Raw genomic sequence first — 22490 nt, forward strand, 5'->3', positions numbered from 1 at the left:
GGAGCTGGTGTCTGAAGGGTCAGTGCAGCCCTGACTGGGTATATGGAGTGCCCCCGGCCTCTGGCCCTCTCCACTACCCACAGCACGCAGGCAGGCAAGAGAAAAGGATCTAGGGAAGACAGGGCAGCTTCCCACCCTGGAGAGGGGCAAGAGTCATGGAGGGTTCTGATGCCTGAAGTGTTTGGGGATATGATGTGCTTGTTCTTCCTCAGAGTCCCCAGACTTAAGGACACCCCTGGGGAGCCCATCTTTGGGGGTTAGGGGAGCAACTTTCTTGTTGGCATTCAACCCCTCGGGGGGGGTCTTATACCTGTTGAGGTAACCTGAGTTGACCTGCTGGCTCAGGTATCTCTCTCTCTCTGTCTCTCTCTGAGAGGAAGGAAAAGAGAAGGGGGGAGAGGCACCTTCAAATCTGAATGCGCACCTTGGAAAAGCTGGCCCTAGTCATTAGCTAGAGCTGGCTCACCACCCCCCGACATACCACACCCCCATCCCTCCCCCTTCCTCCCCTGCCCTTCTTCCAGGTCCCCCCCAGCCCTGAACCCCTCTACCACCCGCCCGCCATCCCTCCTTTTCTTCTCTCTCTCTCTCTCTCTCTCTCTCTCTCTCTCCCTCTCCCTCTCCCTCTCCCTCTCCCTCTCTCTCTCTCCCTCTCTCCCTCTCTCCCTCTCTTCCTCTCTCCCTCTCTCCCTCTCGCCTGTCTTCATGTCGTGGATTGATGAACGCGAATCGCGTGTAAGCGCCGCCACCGCCGGGAGTCTGAGGAATTGAGGAATTCGCCCGGGCTGTTAAAGGAAAGAGCTAAGTGCGAGAGCGCGAGCTCTACCTACCGACAGTGAAGAGAGCCGCCGCCGCTGCTGCTGCCGCCGCCGCCGCCGCCGCCGCCGCCGCCGCCGCCGCCGCCGCCGCCGCCGCCGCCGCCGCCGCCGCCGCCGCCGCCGCCGCCGCCGCCGCCGCCGCCGCCGCCGCCGCCGCCGCCGCCGCCGCCGCCGCCGCCCGCGCCCAGCCCGGGAGCTGCGCCGCCCCGCCGGCACCCAGGCGCCCCCCACCTGCCCAGCCCGGCCCGCCGCCCCGGGGAACCGGCCGGCCTAGGGATCGCCCCCGGGGGGAGGGCAGTTTCGGGGTCCCGGGCGGGGGAGTCGGGAGCCAGAGGGGAGAGGGCGGCGGGTTTTCATGTGCCCAGCATGAGCTCCTACTTCGTCAACCCCCTGTTCTCCAAGTACAAAGGCGGCGAGTCCCTGGAGCCGGCCTATTACGACTGCCGCTTCCCGCAGAGCGTGGGCCGGAGCCATGCGCTGGTGTACGGGCCCGGCGGCTCGGCGCCCGGCTTCCAGCACGCCTCGCACCACGTCCAAGACTTCTTCCACCACGGCACCTCGGGCATCTCCAACTCGGGCTACCAGCAGAACCCGTGCTCGCTGAGCTGCCACGGAGACGCCTCCAAATTCTATGGCTACGAGGCGCTCCCCAGACAGTCCCTTTATGGGGCTCAGCAAGAGGCGAGCGTGGTGCAATATCCCGACTGTAAATCCTCCGCCAACACTAACAGTAGCGAAGGACAAGGCCACTTAAATCAAAACTCGTCTCCCAGCCTCATGTTTCCATGGATGAGACCCCACGGTGAGAAGCCTTTTCTCTTTCCCCCTTGGTCTCCCGCGCTCCGGGGTCTCCCCCCGCCCTTGCCTCCTTTTTGTCTGCCCTCGCTTTACCTCCTGGCTTGGGGCTCTCTCGGGCCCCACCCCCGGGCGTGAGTGGGTTTCTGGAGGTTGGGAGGTTCAGCTGGGGGTGGGGCACGGAGTTCGCCTGGGGGATTGGGGTGAAGGTGGGGGAAAAGGTGGTGTCTGGGTGCAAAGGGTTAAAAAAAACGTTTTCTCCACTTCTGTCAGTCTGTCTGTCTCTCTCTCTCTCCCCTCCACCCCTCTTTCTCTCCCTCTCATCATCTTTAGTCAAAGTTGGGGAGGTGGCTGGGAAGGGGCCGGGGACCCTGAGGTTATCAGCCTTTGGAGCAAGCCAGTTTCTCCATAAGGCAGACAGCCTCAGTCCAGGACAGTGGCCAGGCTGTCTTGGGGTGAAGGGAGACCCCTGCTTCCCTCCCCTAGCTGGGTCAGAGGGTGGCGGGACCCCAAGGACAGGTGCTCTGCCTGTCTGGGGCACCCACCACCTTCTCTCAGAGAGCTAGCCTTAGGGCCACTACCCCAACTTTGCTTTACTTCCCTCAGTTGGAGAGAAGAGAGAGAGAGTCAAGGAGAAGAAAAAAGAGTCCCAGAAAGGATGGAGGCCATGCAGATTAGAGAGCTCTGTGGTCTGGGGGACCCTCGCCAAGCTGTCCCCAGTCAAAGGCTTGCGGGGTCTCCCTGAGACCCTCAGGGCAGGTCAGGTCATGAGCCCCTCCAAGGGTGGCCCCTCAGAGCCCAGTTTCGAAGTAAAAGGGGACGCGAGAAGGCGACAAGTTCCAGTGGGGATGGCCCGTGATTTATTTGCTGGTCTCCAGTTAGCAGTCAGGCCAAGCAGTGATACATTCCAGGAGATCAATTATTTTTCTTCTGGAAAAGCATTAGGCAGAGAGATCCGAGGAAGGGCAGTGAACAGAGCCCCACTTCTTCACCCCCAGCCCTTATGCCTTCCTTTTGGAAACAGACTCTGTCCCCAGCCTTGCTCACCCAATGCCCCTCTGCACTTGTGAACAAAGCTGCAAGGGCCAGTTTTCTGGGACTGCAGGCCTGGGGAGACTCTACAGTGCCCCCCTGGCCTCTGCCAGCCCCTCCTTTCCAGACAGACCCCAGTCCCTGCCCCCCCACCTCCCAAGGTGGAGCCAAGCCAAAACAAACCCCCAAACTTTCCTGCCCTTGCCTGATTTCCACTCTTGCCTTTTCTGCAGGAGGGAGGGGAACTGGGCAGACCACAGGGGGGACTTCAGGGGAGGAAGAGTGACAGGGGAAAGCCAGGCCCCCACCCAAACATAACCAGACTGGGCTTCTGTTCTGTCCAGCTCCGGGGCGGCGCAGCGGAAGGCAAACTTACAGCCGGTATCAGACCTTGGAACTAGAAAAGGAGTTTCTCTTTAATCCTTATTTGACACGAAAGCGCCGGATTGAAGTCTCTCACGCCCTGGGACTGACTGAGAGACAAGTGAAGATCTGGTTCCAGAACCGAAGGATGAAGTGGAAAAAGGAGAACAACAAGGATAAACTGCCGGGAGCCCGAGACGAGGAGAAGGTGGAGGAAGAAGGAAATGAGGAAGAGGAGAAAGAAGAAGAGGAAAAGGAAGAAAACAAGGACTGAGCAAAAAAGAGAGGACCCCCCCCCCCCCGCCTTTAGCAACTCCCTTGAAGTTTCGTTTTATGGTAGCGGATAAATTGAGAAGTTTACGACTGTCATTTGCTTTTATAGAGAATAGAATGACACTCAAAACCCCAACTACCTGTCAGATACTTGCAGCTCGGGTTTTATTACCTTTGGACTTCCCCGGATCTTTATTTGTTTGGGGACTGGAGGGGGGAGACCGAGACACAGCGAAAAGTTCCGAGTCTCTGCCTCAGTCATTGCCCCAACACACACACTTGTCCGTCCCCCCACCCTTCTTAGTCCTGCCTGGATTTTAAGGTCTGAGACCTGGCGTCTTTGCCCCTTCTCCCGGCCCCGTCTTGCCACCCTGCCACCTCCCTGCTTCTCTGGTATTTATTTTAGAGGGGAACCCCCTCAAACTGCAGAAGAAGACTCGTGGCGGCTTTGTTTTCAAGCTAGGATTAGTGTATTAGATTGACTTTTTTTTTTTTCCCAAGGACAGAAAATTGAAGGAAGGAAGGAAAAGAAAGGGAAGATGTTCAAAGACATTTTTTAAATGATAGCGAGGAATATCCCCTCTCCCTCCCTGGGGCTCCCCGCTTAGAAAGACTCCCTTGACTTTCTCTAGGAACCTGATGGAAACCTGAAGCAGATGGGGTCTCCCCCTCCCCCCTCCCTTTCCACGGTGTAGATAGGAGCCTGCAGTCACCCGCTAAGATCCTACCTAGCCATCCCATGGTCACTCGGGCCCATGCCTCCCTCCCCTTTCCTGTCTAATTTCTGTTGTTGGGCCCAGCTTCCTCTGAGCTGCATTAGTGAGCACTCAGACATCACCATAATCATGAAAATAATAATAATACTGATAATACTGATAATAATAATGAGTCTTTAACATACTACCTAAAGGGAACCTGCAATAATCTTGAAAAAAATAAAAAAGAGAAATTTAAAAACATCCTAATATGGGAGAAAAAAAGAGAAAAAATTTAAAATAAAAAAAAAGAAAGAAACCTCCAACGTATTTTATCACTACCTATAGGAAGAAATCCTGCTTTGAGAGTATTTGTAATGCGGTTTTGCTGTCGTTTGTTGCTGCTTCTTTCAATAAGAAAAACCCAACAACTGAGACTGCCTAGCCCGCCGGTCCTGTGAGCTTTTATTGTGCTTCTAACCCCAGTAGAGTAGAACTAAATTGCACTGAATGTATAGTAAACTCTGTCTTGAATTCTCTGTTTATGCAATGTGCTCGAAAGGAAAAAAACGTTAAAATATATCTATAATAATAATTTTTTGTCATTTGTCTTTATGTCCAGCTATGAATGTAGATTTTGTGTCCCAGCAGCCCTGTTTCTGGTCCAAGTACTTTGTATTGTATACGTGAGTCATAATTAAAAAAAAGAGGAGAAAAATAGTTGAAGCTGCAATGACTGAGTTGTTTTTTCCCCAGCACACCCCCCCATTCTCTACCCCCCTCCCCTCCTTTTGCTTCTTTTTCAACACTCTGGTAAAGGTTTCCTCCACTGATTTGACTTGGGGTTGGGGGCACTCACGTGGAGAGGAGCAGGCTGGACTGGGAGGGCAGGTGAAAGGGGGGAGGTGAAGAAGAGGGGGAGGGGGAGGGGGAGGAAGATGCTCTTGGGAGAACCTTGGCTCCAAACAAAGTGGGTTTCTGGATGCCAGGATCCCAATGGGAAGAAGGTGTCTTCTCCCCACTTATCCCTCTTCTTCCTCCTCGTCCTGGGCTGGGCCCAGACCCAAACTCTGCCCCTGTGCCCCTCCGGCAACTAGGCCTTTTTCTTCCAGGGGCTGGGGCTCAGGATGAGGATGAGGCAATGGTGTGCTTTCTCATCTCCACATGCCCCTCATGGCCAACCCTTGGTACTCAGCACCCAGCACTAGACCATGAACAGGGTGGGAAGGATGTGTGAGGCTCAAGGCAGTCTGGAGGGCTTGGCTGGAAGAAGCCTGAGTGTTGGGGGGCTAGGAAGCTTACGCCCAGGGGAGAGGAGGGAAGGAGAAGGGGAGTGGACTGGCATGCCAACAACATGGGCCCACAGTCTGAACTGCGAATGTGGCCAGCACAGAGCCGTCGCTGTCACCTAGCCCGCTTGCACTTACGCCAGCCTCTGTTCTGGCTGTTTCAAGCCCGCTCCTGGCTTCACCTTGGCAGTGGGGCAGCCCGCCCTGCCCTTATAATGTGGCTCAGTTGGCCTGGGTTGGGGGCTGCTGCTGAGTGTACAGTCCCCCACCCCAGCCACAGCGGGGGAAGGACAGTCTTCGTTGGACTCCTCATTCCCCAAAATAAAGGGTCGAAGGCTAAGGGACTCGGGGGGGCAAGGTGGCTCTCGCTCCTCCCTGGAGGGTCCTAGACAGAGAAATCTGTTTATGCCAGTAAGATCCTGGTCAAATAATACCAAATTCCAGAGATACAAGTCATCTGATTCAGTCATGAGAGGGGGAGAGGGGAGGGGAAGGGATCTTCTGGTCTTAAAAACCAGACCCCCAAAGACTGAAATATTTTTGAGGCCAGATCCCTCTCTCTGTCTCTCTCTGTCTCTGTTCCCTGGTCAATGATTTTCCCAGACTTAGGCCCAGGTCGACTCTAGTTTTGTGTAATTTCACCTGCATCTGGGTGCCTGGCTCCCACTCAAAGTGGTTCTGAACACAGGATTGGATCAGGCGTCATTAATGGGGGACTCCTGCGGCCCCAGCGAGGCTGCCGATTGGAAGCGCAGGCTGCAGGCAGCCGGGAACAGCTTTGAGCAGCTCTGGGGGAAATGTTTCGGAACCTGGGGTCCCTGCTGCCAGCCGCGGGGCATCCAGGTAACCCCGTCTGCTGCGGGAAACACCGGCAACCCGCCGGGGAGGCCTGAAAAGAGAGCATTTCGCTCCGACCTCAGGCCTTCCCACAGGCGTCCACACTCCGAGGGCCGGCGAGGGCCGTTTCATTTTTAAATGTGGACTTCTGATTGCTATTAATACAAATCGCTGGCCCGGTAGCCGAGTGGGTTGACCCTACACTAAGTGGCTTCGAAGAACCTCGCCGAATTTTCGCCACACCCAATGTCCCATTCAACCCCGGCCGTGTAGTGCTGGTGGCCCCAAGCCCGGCGTCGGAGGGCTGGGTGCGTCTGGCACCCGGCATCGCTTGACATGCGAAGCATCGGGTGGGCCAGACCAAGAGAGCTCCAGCCGCCCCCTCTTGCAGCACCCGACTCCCCACCCCTGGTGCCCACCGCCTCTGTTTTCTCGTTTGGAGAGAAAAGGAGGCAAAACCCATTTTATGGGGGGAACTTAATTGCGAGCGGGTTGCACTCTCTTTGGAAACGCGTCCTCCCAAATGCTCCCGCCGTCCCATTACCGGAATGAGGACCATTCGGCTGCAGCAGATAGGACATTCTCCCGTTCTTTACTTGTTTATTAGCCAATCAAAGTGGCTTCCGAAAGCTATTTGTGATTTGTGAAAAATAGTATCTTTCAAACTGCTGAGTTGAAGCAGCTCGCTCATTTCGCCCTACATTTATTATTCTAACCCCAACCGTAGAGAAGGGATAATGCAGCTATTAAGTTGGGGGGCAAATTCGTTTCTCTGGCATTTTTGAAAATTCTCGGCATTTTTTCTCCCTCCCCACTTCACTGCAGAGGCCAAGGGAGTAGCGGGCCCGCAGGGGATCTGGGGGGTGAGGGAGGTAGTGAGTGCCCTAAAGGGTTCTTTGGGAGAGATGGGAGCATGGATTGCCCTCCCCAGCCTCAGCTTCCCTAAATGAGATGCCCCACTGGCCGCGTGTTGGCTAGAGAGAGTCACCCCGCCCCAGTTAAAGCGAACTCAGGACAGGTTATGCCACAGACTAGAAGTAAAATTTCCGGTGAACTGCCCGCAGTGCTGCCCCATTCTCCCCTCGGCCCATTGTGAGAAGCTGGGCCAGCGCTTCCTTGTCGTAATTTTTAACTACCTGTTATAAAATTTATGGGTGGGTTTGTAAAAGGAACGAGGTCTCTGCATCCGGCTGAGGGAAATGCTTCTCTTACTGTGGAGGAAGTTTGGGGAGGGGATGAGGGACCCCCTGTTGGTTGGGGTGGGGGCACCCAGCCACGGAAGTTCCCATGCCAGCTTAATTTGGGACCAAGGGAAGAACTTTACGCCTTCAGATCTCCAGCTGGTGGGGAAAGTGGCTGGGCTGCGAATGGTTGGCAAATAGTCTCTGTGGGGGAATTTATTCTGGGCTCCCCCACGCTGGATTCATCGCCAAAATCAGGGGTCTGGAGTCTCGGGTGCTCGGTGTTTAGCATGGAAGGTGGAATTTAGAGAAGAATTGGTTCTTTTTCAGAGCCTCCAAGGTGTGTCCCAGCTGCCCAGACACCAGAATTTTTCTGAAAAAGGCAGGTGGGTGTGGGCCACCTGATAAGACAGAAAAGGCTTCACATGACCATGCGCCCAAAGGAAAAAGAAGTGGGAGCCAAGATCGTGGGCCTTTATTTTATTTTTAATTCTAGAAAGATTAGGAGGAAGCTGCCGTCTGAACCTAGGAACTGAGGAGACCTGACACTAGGGATGGTCTTGGGGAAAAAATGTCATTCGTTTTCTCTGAGAAAGGAACCTGGGGATGACGGGCGCTTTGGGGGTTCTAGAGGCTGCCCCCGCTTCCCATCCCTCCTGCTGCCTCCGCAGGACTGCCCAGGACCGGTCTCAACCCTCTCTGCTCTTCAGACCGTGGCCAGGTCAGGCTTGGGTATGAGGCCTCCAGCCGCCTGCCCCTCCCGTTCCCAGCTGGGGTGGAGTGTGTGTGGGGGGGCTTCCCGGACGCCCCATTGGGAAGGATGTTGTTCTCTTCCTAGAAAAAACAGGGGTGGGGAGGGAGCAGGGGTAGGGAGTGAATCCCTTCTCAGTCCCTTCACGCCGCCGCCGGCACTGCCCCAATGCCACAAACCTTTGCAAAGCTTTGGTTCTGCCAGAGCCAGCCTTAATACCCCATTTATTAAGGAAAATATGTAAAATTCGGTATGGCAAAGGGAGGCAGCCGACTCAGCGGCCAGAATCCTTCCTTCTCTCCTGTCAAGTTCCCCCGTTGCCCTTTCCGCGCTAGCCAGGAGCAGCCCGGCCCGTGGGGAGTGGACGGTGGGTGGGGGTGGGGTGGGGGTCTGGGGATGCTCCCTCTGAGAGAGAATTGGGTAAACATGGCGACCGTGGCGCCCATTTGCACACGCTACACAAATGCATCGCATTCCCGGTTGTTTGCAGAAAATTTACAGCTGAGTAATAAAAGTTTACGATCGACTCACAAGTTGGATTGGCCACAAGAAGTCATGTGGATTCCATCCATGAACGTGAACTTTTTATTGTGGTTTGTCCGTTCGGAGCGCTCCGCAGAACAGTCCTCCCTGTAAGAGCCTAACCATTGCCAGGGAAACCTGCGCTGGGCGCTCCCTTCATTACCAGTATTTTTTTTTTAATTAATCTGATTAATAATTATTTTCTCCCCTCATTTAATTTCTTTCCTCCCAGATGGAGTTGCTGGAAGCTGGAAGCACCTGGGGAGGGGGGTGGGGGGAGAGGCAGGAGTGGAGGACACCCCTCTCTCCCTTCCCGACCCTCTAGCCCCCCAAGGGGCAGGAGGAATGCGGGAGCAGTTGAGATAGGGAGCTGCAGCTGCCTCCGCCCCTCCCCTCTCCCAGGCTCTCACTCCTGCCTCCTTCTCGCAACTCTGCTTCAAATTTATTTGGCTTTTTGATTATTGGGACTACTCTTTTTTATTTTTAAACTTATATAAAGTATATATATGTATGTGGAGCTGAAGCAGTCTCGGCAGCGGCACAGAATGAGGGAAGACGAGAAAGAGAGAGAGTGGGAGAGAGAGGCAGAGAGAGAGAGAGGGAGAGGGAGAGTGACAGCAGCGCCCGGTAAGTGTTTCCTTATTGGTTCAAATATGTAACTAATGGTCCGTAACTGGGTGGCGGTTTCAAGATAAGGACAGCAGCGGCTTGTCTTGGTTAGAGAGGAGAGGGGGCTGGCGAGAGGGTTAGAGGGTGGGCGCGTGGGCAATTATGGGGGGGGAAGGGGAGGGAGGGGAAGAAATTGGGTTAAATTGGAATATGGTAGTGGGGGAAGTGTGTTGTCCTTATGTCACTGTACGCTGAAATTGGGGGTCGGGGGGGCACAGGACTGCACCGGTGGGGCTCAAGGCCTGGGTCTAGTGCGCGGACCATGTCCCTACGTTTTATAGATCTGCGGCCTCTTGGCTAATGGGACTGGGACAGAGGGGGCCCGGAGCTCAAACTTCAGGGCAGGAGAGAGAACCTGTAGGCTGGAACCATTGCTCCCTGAGCAGAGTCTGCCCCCCCAACCCCCAAACAAACTTTCCAGCGCCCCCTCCCTGCTCCGCAGCCTCCTCCCTGTCTCCGGGAGAGTGCGACCGCTAGAGCTCACACATGCGCAGTGCGGGCCCAGGGCCGGGCAGATGAGCAGGAAGAGAGCGCAGCTAGGCGGGCGGCTGGGCCTGTTAATTGGCAATTAGGGGGGAGGCTGGTGGCTGGTGCGCGTCGGCGGAGGGGAGAGCGTCTGCCCACCCCTGCTCCCACCCCTGCTCCCACCCCCACTCGAGCGGATGGAAAGATGGGAGGTGCTCTGCACTGCGGGTGGACGGGTGGGGGTGGGGCTGGGGGACTCGGTACTCGGTACTCAAAAGCCATCTTGTGCTTGGAGAAAGGGGGCCAATCTGCCTTCTCTCCCCGCGGCCCGGAGACCCCCACCCCCAGCCGCCGCCACCCCACCCAGGATATTCACTGGGCTGCTTCATCCGCGTCGCCTGGCTGCTCTGGGCTGGAATCTGCCCTGTCTGGGGCGTAGGTGGGAATTGGGGAGGCCCAAGGATGGGTGGGCACAGGACCAGGCCTCGCTGGCGGGGCCTCCTGGGTGAGCGGAGACAGTGCGGACTCAAGGCACGGCTGGCTCATGGGATAGGGACGTCAGAATTGGGCGGCCTGGAGGGTCCCGGGCGCTCGGGAGCTTCTTAATAATTGGTGCTAATGGCGTGTTGTATAGTCCTAACCCAACACACATGGTTTCATAACACAGTGGCTTAATTTCTTCCAAATGTACGTAGCCCTGAATGTGTTGCAGCTTGATACATGACCCCGCCCTGCTCCCTGGCCTGGGTCCGAGGCGGCACCTATATGTTTGAGCTTCTGTTTATAAAGGGCGGTGATGCACACACAATCGCTTACACACCCAGGCAGACACACCCCAGAGCTGGGGGAGGGGGGTGCATATTCCTGGAGAGATCCGAGAGTCTGGGGGCCAGAGTCCCCTCCAGTCCGAGCCAAGAGCACCCACCCCCATCCTCTTCCAACCGCGCGACTGGGCTTCTCCGCCAAGCCCGAGTGGGGGAGGGGATCACTCCTCGATTTCCTGTTTAAACCCCGACCGGTCGCCTGGTGGGGGGGGAGGGGGTGGATAACCTGTTTTTATCAAATTCTTAAAAATATAATTCGACTGCATTCAAATCAAACCCCTTGGGCCCGAGTTGACGGTGAATCTTCCCTCCCCTACCCCCACAATCCCCTTCCCTTCCTCTCCTGCCCCCCCAAAATTCCCCTTTCGCAGCCGACATAAAGGCCTAGGAGGTATTCTCCCGGGGGAAGAAATGGCATTTTCTCTCCCCCTTCCACCCCCCACCCCCAGTAGGACTTGTGTGTGTCGGCAGAGGCGTCTGCCGAGGGGCTAATTTCGCGTTCCTTGTTTACGATCGAGAAAAGCGCTTTGGCTCTTCCCAAATGGGCCCAGCCCGCCGCCTGCTCCGGCGGCCGCGCGCTCTCCCGCCGCTCGGCGCGGCCCAGGGGCTGACGCCCCGGAAAGCCAGGCTGCGGCCGCCGAGGCCCCGAGTCCGTGCAACCTGCAAAGGGCAAGGGGAGTACAGTGGGCCAGTGGAGGGGCCCCGGAAGCCTGAAAATGGGAGCCTTTCTCCTGGCGTACTGTGGGAACCGCCGATCGGTGAGGCCTCTATTTCTCTTCGCTGTATTTTGTCTGCCCCCACCCCTGCAGATGGCCGCACTGATTTGCTGGGGGACGGGGGCGGGGGGGAGTACGGACAAGTCTCCTTTGTTCACCCCTGAGGACAACAGTTTCTGGGGAAGGCCTCTCAGGCCAGTAGGGGTTCACCTGGAATACTAGAGGGCCCCCCTTCCTTTGGAGGGGTGGGCCTGGGCAAGGCTGGGGTATTCCCCTCGGCCTACAGGGATCTAACCCAGCGTGCTAGGGTTCGTGGTTGTCGGGTTAACAGCACCGTCCTGAAATGTCCTTATATAATATTTTTATCAGTTGATTTTCTGTCCCTTCCTGGCTAGGGTCCCGCAGGCCCTCACTCCCTTCACCCCTAGACTCCTCCTCAGGACACAGAGAGATGCAGAGACAGCATAGCAACAGTGACTGGCCCTGGTTTTCTGTGTTCTAGTCTGGCCAGGGAAAAAACCCAGCCCCAGATGCCAGCCCCTTCCTTCCCTCCTTACTTTCGATTTTCTTTCCCTTCTCTCTTTCCCTCGATGGTGCTCAAACTGAAACACAAGAGGGGCCACCCTTGGCAGCCCTCAGCCTCCTTGCAGGCCAGATTCCCTGCAGACAAGGTCCTTAGAGAGGGAGAGCACTGCTGTGATTGTCTAATAATAGCCCGGGCAGCTGAGAATAGCATCAGGCTCAAGGACTCTGCACACCCAGAACTAAGGCTGGACAGAAGCCCTGAGTCTGTGGGTCAGGGTCTGGTGACGCTCCCTGGAGCCCAGGGCCCCCAGCAGTCTCCTCTGAGCCCACTCTTTTGGGCACTTCAGGCCTGCCCCTTACGGGGCTTTGTCAGTCCTGCCACGGGCTGTATTTCATGCACCAGCTCCTAGCTAAGGAGAAATGGGCAAAGCAAACCCTTTCTCTCCCTGGTCTGACAGTTGTGATCCCCACGAAGAATGAGACCTTGTTTGGAGGAGGCGGCCTTGTTGGGTTGGCTGTTGTGTTCCGAAACCAGACTTGGTAGCTTTATACATTTATTAGGTAGAGGCTGAAATGTACAGGCGCAGACTTACGCATGAATATGTACAGACTCATACTTCCTCAATGGTTAATTGTATATAGCCATACCTGTATTCACTCAAACACCGTTTTATGTGCCTGCGAAATTTTGTTAGCCCTCACTAGATGGGCATGGGCTCAAGGAGGCACTGGGTGCCCTCTGTGCGTGCTCTGCTGAAAATGTGTTCGTGCTGGAATCGGAGTATGTGGGTGTCAGTAACCAAGGGATGCCACAAAGGCTTTCTCAGACCTTATTGCCTTCGCTGTCCAAGTAGCTGGGCTGGGGAAAGACTGACTCCCTTCTGCTTTCTCTCCACACCTCCCTGCAATCTTCCCCAGCTCAGGACCGTTTTAGCAGGGGAACCCGGTTGTGTTGAAAGTGAGTTCGGTGGGAAACGTTCATGGGTGAGGTAGGCCTGTGAGCCGTTCTGAGCAGTTGCTGGGCCCTGGTGCTTGAAGCCTTGCTGAGGTGGCAAAGGGGATTGGAGTGCTTAATAAGGTGGCCTCTGGGCGGTGGTCTGGGGCGGCTGCCAGCTAGGGTGCCTGGAGAGGCCGCGGGGAAAGCCAGCCAGACGGGTAGGGGTGTGGTGAGCATCTCTCCCCCGCCCCTGCTCGCCCTGGCCGCTCACGGGGCCCCAGCTTTGCCTGTGTCATCTGTGGGGCAGATTAGGGGCTCTCTAAGTTCCCCAAATACCCAGATCTGGTTACCGGTGGGACTTTATTTTAATCCTCTCTGCTACCTAAACCGGGGAGATGGCTGATGGGGCAGAAGAAGCTGGGTCTGACCGCCTGCAGGCTTAAAGCACTGAGTGTGGGCCAGGGCTGGGAATTAACCAGCCTTCTTTCTCTCTTCCGGGCCCAGGGAAAGACAGGGTGGGGTGGGGGGAGTATAAATGTCCATTAAAATGCCCAGGAAAGAAAGTAAGGACGGGAGATCACCTCCACTCCCTAGGTGATCAGGTTTCTCCCCAGAATCTCCTGTCCAGACTTACTGTGGGTCCCGAGGCGTGCAGCTCTCTCCCACCTTCTCTCCACCGGCACCAAGGGCGGCCTTGAGCTTTTAGGCCTGGGCGGCCCCCGGGTGCCAGGGTGACATTACCCCCAAAGTGTGCTCCTCGCCCGGCCTCTGCCAGGCGCCGCAGCCGCCCCTGTTTATTGTGTCTGTGAGCTGTTTACTTGTTTTGTCTGCTGCCACCCTGCGTCAGAAACCCGCCAAACCAGCAAACTCACCCCGGAGAACAAAGTACAGCGCTATCCCGAACTCCCTCCCCTTTCCGGCACCCCGCTCCCGCCATTACCACCTCCCTCACTCTCCCTTTCCGAGGGGAGGAAGCAGAAATCATCCTAAAATAGGGCAGCTGTTTATAGGGTGGGGGGAATTATGGGGACACCATAAACCTCCGGGTGTCCCGGTGGTGGAGAGACAGAACAGCCTCCAGCTTTTCTTCCTTCCCCCTGGCAACTGCTTGGTTAAGGGGGCCACACTCATTGAGAAAGCTGAGTCCCCCTCACCTCACTCCTTTCTGCAGTTTTCCCTGAGACATAGGTTGTTGGGTTTTTAAATCAGGGTAACGTTGGCGGATTCATAAAGCTAGATAAAGCATGTCGCTCTCCCCTCACCCTCCCTTCTCCTCAGCCCCCCAAAATAGCAGTGAATTTAAGCAAATCCTACAAAATTAAATTGCCCCTTCACTAAAGATCCTATAAATCTCCAATCCCACCAGGTGTAGAGTCGGAGAGGCCGCTGTTCGCCTCTAATTTTGCTCCTGGCTATCAAATCTGAAAGAGTATCACTGAAGTAAGTAATATTCTAGTTTCTGAAATCAATCTCCCCCCTCCCCATCTCTCTCCCTCTTTTCGCCAGCGCAGATTAAATGGTTCTTTTAGGTCTGCAAACAATAAAGGATAAAATTATTTATAGGGAAATGAGGATGATGTTTCATTGTTGGCTTATTGTTCTAGAACATAATAACATTTGATTTTCAAGTGGGAAAACGTAGACCAGGGGAAGAAGGGGAAAGCGAGAGACAAAGTGAGGGGAGGCGGGGAACCACACACAGAACCTAGCCGTACATAACTTTTATGACATTTACAATTTCCTCGTGACAACTCGCTGTGACGTCATAAATGCCTTGTTCTTGAACTTTACAATTTTCATAAACCTCCAAAAGGGGTCCAAACAGTGCTCGGCGTGGAGGGGTGTAAGAGAAGCCAGGAAGTTGGGGATCCTTTGCCCTTATTCTGGGGGCCAAAAATATTCTGGATTTTCCTTTTCCCTCCTGGGCCAAGCACGGCTACTTGCTTTCCCTCCCTGAAATGTCACTCAGGGTCTGAGTTCCCTCCCCATTCCCGGTGGGGATGAGATACTCTGTCCGAAGTCTCTCTGTATGCCCCCGCCTCAGCTGATGCTCAGCTGCTTGGGATAGAGGTGGGAGGCTTGGGGGCCAGGCGCCCAAAGCCAAAAATGATTTCTTCCAGAGGGAGCCGAAAGGGGCTCAGGGCTGAGTGTTATGGGACAGAGATGCTGAGGACGTATTTTACTTTTGAACCTTCAGCCAGAGAAGTGAATTGAGAAGCCGAACAAATGCCGGTGTGGGAGTTTGTGTCTGCTAATGGTAGCAGCATTGAGTGGAGTGGTGATAAGGAAAGGTCAGGCAGAAATCTGGACAGAGAGAGGGAAAAGAGAAAATATGACGTGAGCTAGCGGCGTCCCTCCAGGTACCTTTCTCCTCTGTTTAATTGTAAATAAAGCAAAAGCAGCTTGGGCAGCCTTTCAACGGCTCAGCTCAAAAGCCCAGGCCTCTGAGGTGTTTGGGGCAGTTCTCAGGCACTTGACATGCCCCCATCTGGCCTTTTCCTCCTTCCCCCCTCCCTGCTGACCCCCAACTCCATTCAACTAGCCAGCCTGGGCCCTGTCCCCAGAATATCAGCACCCCCAAATGGGATCCATTTCCGGGTTGGGTGTGTCAAATTTCACTTTTCTCCAAGTGTTTCCATGCCTGAACTTTGCAAGACGAAAGAGCATTCTTTTTTGCAATGCAATGTGTGTATGGGGAGGTATGAGCTCAGACGATTTCCCCACTGGATCTTTGAGAAGCTGGGGGCTCCTTGCGTCAGCTCTGTTTTGGTCTCCCCAAGCAGACACAGTTCCCCGTGTTCAGGCTATCTGGCAGACTAGGAAACTCTCTCTGCAATCCTTTTACTCCAGATTCTGTGGAGATCAAAGGAGCTCGTACACAAAACACTAGGCATTTGGAGTAGGATTTATTTTCTTTAATTTTTAAATTAAAAAAAAATCCAATCATAAGTCAGTCGGGCCAACTGAGCAGTCACTCTAGAACAGCAAAGCCTTAACCAAACAGTGCTATTGTGAGGTGAGCTGAACAATTTGAAACTCGGCTTTCTCGGCAAGAGGGATTTCAGCCTTCGCCCAGTGGCACAAAAGGGACCAGTGGGGCAACGGCTCCTCTCCCGCCCTGGAAGTCGAGGATTGAAGGGGTGGGTCGGCAGCTATAGTGGTTTCCAGGCAGACAGGCGCTCAGGCCGAGTGCTGAGTCCTGCGGCTCCAGTGCCCACGTCCCTGAGCAGCCTCCAGAGGCGCCGAGCTGTAGTTGGTGGCGCCGGCAGCCAGGAATGGAGTGTGTGTATCTGTGTGCGAGGCTGGGTGACTCACAGACATCGGTGCAGAGTTGGGGGATCTGGGGAGAGAGAGAAGACTGGCAGAATACGAACTAAGCAGGACCTCTGGAGAAGATTGTCCCCCAATAAAAATTCCAGATCTCATCCCTCTCACTTCAGATACCCTTACCCAAGAAATTAATATATTTCCCAGAGCAGAGTGGAAAGCAAAGGCAGGCAAGATGAGGCCTGCCCATGAACCCCTCCAGGGCCAGCGTCCAGTCCCAGCCACCCTCTCCCCAGTTCAGAGCTACACAGGCCCGCAGCCCCCAGCCTGGAGCGGGGTAGGGCTGGAGTAGGAGGCCTGTACTTGCCCTGGGAAACCCTCAAGTGCCCAGCCTCCAATGCAACTTTGGGGACTCCAGACCAATGACTGCCCCCCACTCAGGCCCAGGGCACCTACTGTAAGTTCTCTCCTATAACTAGCACTCATGAAAAGCATGTGTTTTGGATGGGGGGGGTGGCTGAAACAGGGAGCGGGCAACTTTCCGCCTTTATTCCTTTTCTGTGTTTTTGGAATTCTGTTTTTGAATCCACTAATTCCAACTCTGAAAGCGAACCGCTCTTTCTGCCAAACCTCCTCCGATGCCTGATTCCGGAGGCCGAAGGGGACAGACCAAGTCGGAGACCTATGGGCCTGATGGGGGGTGTTCTCTGATTTCTCTAGGCTTGTTTTATAGAAACAAAGAACAAGTTCTCGCCCTCCTTCCCAGGACTTGTGCATATTTACAGAGCTCAACTGCAGTTTTAATAAAACATCTGTTCTTGCTTCTGCTGATGAGTTTCCATAATTGTTTTCAGACAAATTTAACAGGAAAATATAAATATATTTAGAAAAACCCAAGTCCCAGCTTTCCCCCCATAGACAGTTGTTCTTTCGCCAAAAAATTAAAATTATCATGAAATGAAAAAAGGAAAATATAATCCAATGGAGGGAAGACCCGGCTCATCTGACCTGCTCTCCCCCCTTGGAGCGAATCCTTCCAGCAAATTTCAGCTGCATAATTAAAGATCCAACTGAAAGAAAAAGGCTTCATTCCTCAGGAATGAAAGGTGATGGGGGAAGAGTGTGTTGGAAATTAATTTTGCCGAAAGTCTTTAAGCAGTAGGGGATCTTATTTGTATTTCTGCTTCCCCTTCTCCCCCCCGTCCAGCATTTCTGCCTCTTTCCCCCAGCAGCTCGTTCCTGTTCATTATAAATCGGTGAGACCTTTCAGTCTCTGCCCTCTGTTTAGGGACGTAATAAAACACTTAACTTTCCAGGGCTGAGACTTACATTCTGTTTCTCAGGTCGCCCACCCCCGCGCCCACCGCTTTTAGGCCCTAAAGGAGACTTTCCCCAACTTTGGGGCCCCTTTCCCCTCCAGACTTGCTTTAGGAGGGGCTCAAGGAAACCCAGGCATCCTTGCTGGGGAGCTGCAGCACATTTCCCCAGAAGCCCCTTCTTTCTTTCAAGGTCCTTCCTTCCCCCACCCACCCATGAAAGAGATTTTAAAATATGTAGAAAATCAACACTCATTGAAAGCGAAACCTCATTAAGACATCCTATCTTCCATCATTCAATTTGTTGTACATTGCAACAATTTAATATCTTGAAGGAAATATCACTGACATGATTTATCCCTCTAGCAATCTCTCTCTGAAAAGGAGGTGGGGGTGGGGAGGGAATTTACTCTCTCTTCCGGCCTCTTTTACGTGTTACACTGCTACCCTTAGGGCAGAATTGAGGATGGGAACTCTGAGAGCGGCTACTTGTATCCAGGGGTGCACTGACTTGCTCCTTAGTTCAGCCCCCTCGGTCTTCCACCCCTTCCCTAGTTCTCTCTCCCTCTCCCTCTTGCCCTCCAGGGGGCCTGGAGCCCCAGCCAGCTGTTGGAAACCACTGCCCAGGCATGCCACGAATTCAATTCGAGGACAGCTGGATTCTAGAGCGAAAAGCAGCTCACGCTGGTGTCTGTTTGTGTACCTGCCATGGCACCCCAAAATGAGACAACTCATCTAAAAATTTCTTCCCTAATTTAAGAATCCTCCTCTACGCTTCACCTTCATCTCCTTGGGGAGAGGAAAGTATGGTCCAAGAGGGGGAACCTTAATAACTATAGGGGCCTTCCCCCTGCCCTTCTAAATACCAACACATCTCCCTCCTTTCTGAAGGACTGGGCCTGTATTTTTAAAAGCCAACACAAATTGTCTCGCAGGAAGACTCTTCCATCCCGTAACAAGGTTCATGTATTAACTAACATGTTGTCTCCATCAGCTCCTACACAGTCTGCTTTTGGGTTCGAAACTTTATTTTTCCCCCCTAGCGACACTCCAGGGAAACCTTAACGTTACAGCAGATGAATAAACGAGTTTTTTTCCCAGCGTAGTCCCGTTTATGGCTTTATTGCTACCCATTGATTACTCCGCTTTGTTACACAGAAGGAAAAGATCATAAAATCCGGAGACATCCGGGTTCTTGTTATAGCCAGTTTCCCCCACCACCACCAAAAAATGGTGAGGCGAAAATATGAGCTTCCACTGCTCCCCTCGCTTGCCCCACTGACCCCCTCTTTCTCAACTCAAAGCATTTTCAGCCTATGTTACGTTATCAACATAAGTTTGGATTAATCAGGGGGAAAAAAAAAAGAACATCTGCACACCTTCCGCTGTTTCTGTTTGCCCACTGCGGCTCCCTCAGAAGCCTCGGACACAGCCGCCTTTTCCTAACCTTCTCTTCCTTATTCTCAGCCCCCAGGTGGGAAGAAAATGGAGGCAGGGGGCTGCTGAGAGGCCCGGCCCCACTAGGTGTGGCTGGCCCTTGGGTGAGAGCACCCCGGGAAACCTTGGCTAGAATCTCCAAGCCCCAGAGCTCAGGTCCAGGGGCACCTCCCTTGGCAGGACAGAGAGTCCGAGGGGGCAGGGGCTTCTGACCTGGGCAGGGGCTCTGAGCCTGCAAGACACTCAGTATCCATCAGAACCCCGCCGGCCTTCTCCTTCTGGCTGGATCCTATGTGAATTACCCCAACGGCCCTGGCTGGCTCTAAATCATAAATTCTCACCAACATAAACAGGAGTTGATGTGTCTAGAAAGACTCTCAGAGTTCTTTCTTCTTCCTTTTTTTCTCTCTCTCCCACCTTTTACTTTTTCTCTTCCTTTCCTATTTATTTTTAAAATAAATCTTCCCTTTTAGGCAAAAATGCTTTATGAGTTTCCCCCAAAAGGGGTCCTGAGGAGGAGGTAGACGGGGGTGGGGGGGGGCTAGGAGGAAGAGGAAGCAGATGCATGGCTGCTTTGCACACCTCAGCTCTGCCACTGCACCCTGATGTCTCACTCTTTCCCTCTTTAGACTTAGGGGCTCCCCACATGCTCCCTCCACCCCAGACTCTCCTCCCTCTGAGCACCATGTTTTATGCAATTTCTTTCCACTTTTGATTTTTTTAAAAAAATTATTCGGAAAAGTATACTGGTTTAATGATGCAGACTCGCTCCATGGCGTATCAAACCAGGATTTCCTGTAGGATTTCTGGGGATCTCCCTGAGCTGGGAGGGAGTTCCTCCCATGGAGAAATCAAGATGTAATTTTAGAAGGGGGCAGATATAAAAGATGAAATCAGATTGAAAATACAGGGATTTCTCCAGCCCTGGCTGTGGCTACAGCACAGCAGAGTTAGCTGGAGCTGAGAGATTTCCTGGGAGTGCAGCTCTCCTTTTCTGGGCCCCAAGGCCCTGCTCGGGGACATTCACCCTTCCTTCACCCTCAAATCAGTTCCCTTACGTATATATTTTTAAAAGAAATCCAAGTCTTACTTTCAAAGCACACACTTAGTCTCAACTAGGGAATCAACAGAAGCAGAAGCGATTTTTTTCCCCCTTCTTGACATCTGGCTTGCGATTGGCTGGGAGGGGGTCAGCTGACTTTGTCATTTTGTCTGTCCTGGATTGGAGCCGTCCCTATAACCATCTAGTTCCGAGTACAAACTGGAGACAGAAATAAATATTAAAGAAATCATAGCCCGACCAGGTAAAGGCAAAGGGATGAATTCCTACTTCACTAACCCTTCCTTATCCTGCCACCTCGCCGGGGGCCAGGACGTCCTCCCCAACGTCGCCCTCAATTCCACCGCCTATGATCCAGTGAGGCATTTCTCGACCTATGGAGCGGCCGTTGCCCAGAACCGGATCTACTCGACTCCCTTTTATTCGCCACAGGAGAATGTCGTGTTCAGTTCCAGCCGAGGGCCGTATGACTATGGATCTAATTCCTTTTACCAGGAGAAAGACATGCTCTCAAACTGCAGACAAAACACCTTAGGACATAACACACAGACCTCAATCGCTCAGGATTTTAGTTCTGAGCAGGGCAGGACTGCGCCCCAGGACCAGAAAGCCAGTATCCAGATTTACCCCTGGATGCAGCGAATGAATTCGCACAGTGGTGAGTTTTACAGCTCCGAGATATAAATTAAATAAACTGAACTGGCTTTATGACCGGCTTCCCTAGAAGAACGGGCGGAGAGAGTTTTTTATGGCCCCATAAAAACAATCACGCTCGTCTCCTCGCCGACGCCGAGACAGGGCCCCCTCTTCTGCCCCCTCTGCTCGCCTCCCGCTTGCTCGCAGGGGCCTGGCCCCCTCGGCCCCTGACGGATTGGAGGGCTCCAAGGCGAGCTGAGGGGGCAGGAACAGGGCAGGGGATGAGGGGAGGGGGTGGGGGAGCCCCCCAAAGTCGAGTCAGGCTGAGGAGAAGGGAGGGGGAGAGGAGGGGACAGAGAAGTGGGGAGAAGTTTCCAAGGAGCTAGGGCGCTTGGGGAGATGGGGGAACCCAGTCGTTCAGAAATGGGGCCCCATCCCCCATGTTTGGGATTTTTCAAAAATCAGCTTTTAGACTTGCAGCTTTCTGCCTGGTTCTGTCCCCCACCCTACCCCCACCTTTCTTTGGGACCCACCTACCAACCTGGCGTGGGGGGGACTGAATGAAGTTGGGATCCTGGCTGTAGTACCCCCAGTGGGGGTGGAGACAGGGCAGAGAGGAGAAGGCTGGAGGGGGCCCGTGAGTTGCTGGCCAAGTTGGGAGGGTCAGGGCTGTGCTAGGCTAAATCGTCTGCGGAGGATGCCTTGCTGATTGTTTTTAGTGTGTTTTGTGCCCGGATCTCTAGGGGTCGGCTATGGAGCGGACCGGAGGCGCGGTCGCCAGATCTACTCGCGGTACCAGACCCTGGAACTGGAGAAGGAATTTCACTTCAACCGCTACCTAACCCGGCGCCGGCGCATCGAGATCGCCAACGCGCTCTGCCTGACCGAGCGACAGATCAAAATCTGGTTCCAGAACCGCCGGATGAAGTGGAAAAAAGAGTCTAATCTCACGTCCACGCTCTCAGGGGGCGGCGGAGGGGCCGCGGTCGACAGCCTGGGCGGAAAAGAGGAAAAGCGGGAAGAGACAGAAGAGGAGAAGCAGAAAGAGTGACCAGGACTGTCCCTGCCACCCCTCTCTCTCCTGCTCCCTCGCTCCCCGCAACTCCCTCCTAATCACACACTCTGTATTTATCACTGGCACAATTGATGTTTGGACTTCCTGAGACAAAATTAGGGAGTCAAATATGGACCTGAAAAGTCAGCTCTGGACCCCCTCCCTCACCGCACAGACTCACAAGGCGCCTCCTCCTCTCCTGCTCCCTCGCTAGCTCGTTCTCGGCTCGTCTGCAGGCCCCTTCCCTCGCCCAGGCCTTGGGGCTCGTGCCTGAACCTCGCTTCAGACTCCACAGATCTCCCTCCAAACGAGGACTTGGCCTCCCACCCTCTCGGCGCCCCCCACCCCCGCCCCCGCGCAGAGAGCCGGCTCCCGGGCCCGGGGGCCTCCGCTCCCAGGCCTCAGGGCCCGGCGTGGCAGCCGGGGAGGGCGGGAGGCCCAAGTAGGGCGCGTGGTGATCCCACAGCAACCCCCAGGGCCTGCCCGCAGCCCCCGCCCGGCCCCTCTGCCCCAGCAAATGCGCAGCCCAGGCGAATTGTATTTAAAGAAGCCTGGGGATCATTATGGCATATTACAAACTGTGACCATTTCTGTGTGAATATTTTTAGCTGTATTTGTGGTCTCTGTATTTATATTTATGTTTAGCACCGTCCGTGTTCCAATCCCATCTTAAAAAGGAAAAAAAAAAAGAGGGAAAAGTACAAAAAGAGAGAAAAAATAGTGAATGACGTTTGTTTAGCCGGTAGGAGAAAAATAATAAATTTTAAAAATCCCGTCGTGTTACCCTCCTGTATAAATCCGACCTCTGGATCCGTTCTCGAATATTTAATAAAACTGATATTATTTTTTAAAGTTTATATCGGGATTTCTGTTACTTCGCTCGCCCTCCGGCCTCGGGGTGAAACTTGGAGCAGGCTCCGTGCGCTCTCGCGTCCGCCCGCCGCCTGCGAGCCCCCGGCCCCCTGCACGCGCCTCGCCCGGCCCGGCGCTCAGCCCTGCCTCCCGGTTCTCCCGGGGATCGCGCTGGT

The 22490-nt window shown here is 54.3% G+C and overlaps 3 protein-coding genes across 4 annotated transcripts in view; all 3 read left to right on the forward strand.

Annotated features, from left to right (window-relative positions):
* The first annotated feature begins 934 nt into the window (after positions 1–934).
* HOXC8 (homeobox C8) lies at positions 935–4709 on the forward strand. The gene is made up of 2 exons (XM_004274231.4): positions 935–1620; positions 2990–4709. The coding sequence occupies exons 1-2, from the start codon at positions 1185–1187 to the stop codon at positions 3280–3282; spliced, it is 729 nt and encodes a 242-aa protein (XP_004274279.1). The 5' UTR covers positions 935–1184; the 3' UTR covers positions 3283–4709.
* A 3910-nt stretch (positions 4710–8619) lies between these two features.
* Positions 8620–22319, forward strand: HOXC6 (homeobox C6). 2 transcript variants are annotated; one of them, NM_001289852.1, is made up of 3 exons: positions 8620–9183; positions 20085–20430; positions 21152–22319. In NM_001289852.1, exons 2-3 carry the CDS (start codon positions 20277–20279, stop codon positions 21457–21459), a joined length of 462 nt encoding a protein of 153 aa, NP_001276781.1. In that variant the 5' UTR covers positions 8620–9183; positions 20085–20276; the 3' UTR covers positions 21460–22319. The 2 variants fall into 2 exon arrangements, with proteins under 2 accessions (NP_001276781.1, NP_001276797.1); NM_001289868.1 differs by lacking the exon at positions 8620–9183 and having other exon boundaries at positions 19919–20430.
* The window catches only part of HOXC4 (homeobox C4), a 38198-nt gene continuing 24327 nt past the window's right edge, over positions 8620–22490 (forward strand). Inside the window, exon 1 of the mRNA NM_001289851.1 lies at positions 8620–9183. The gene's annotated coding sequence lies outside the window, so the exon portion shown is untranslated. The remainder of the gene's footprint in view (positions 9184–22490) is intronic.

This window comes from Orcinus orca, chromosome 11, assembly GCF_937001465.1.
Source record: "Orcinus orca chromosome 11, mOrcOrc1.1, whole genome shotgun sequence".
NCBI classification, from domain to species: domain Eukaryota; kingdom Metazoa; phylum Chordata; class Mammalia; order Artiodactyla; family Delphinidae; genus Orcinus; species Orcinus orca.

Excerpts from the sequence above, each read along its gene's own strand:
- HOXC8 (XM_004274231.4), top strand. The coding sequence starts at position 1,185 with ATGAGCTCCTACTTCGTCAACCCCCTGTTCTCCAAGTACAAAGGCGGC. Across the intron at positions 1,621-2,989 it reads TCCATGGATGAGACCCCACG|CTCCGGGGCGGCGCAGCGGA; the intron begins GTGAGAAGCCTT and ends TGTTCTGTCCAG.
- HOXC6 (NM_001289868.1), top strand. The coding sequence starts at position 20,031 with ATGAATTCCTACTTCACTAACCCTTCCTTATCCTGCCACCTCGCCGGG. Across the intron at positions 20,431-21,151 it reads GCGAATGAATTCGCACAGTG|GGGTCGGCTATGGAGCGGAC; the intron begins GTGAGTTTTACA and ends CCGGATCTCTAG.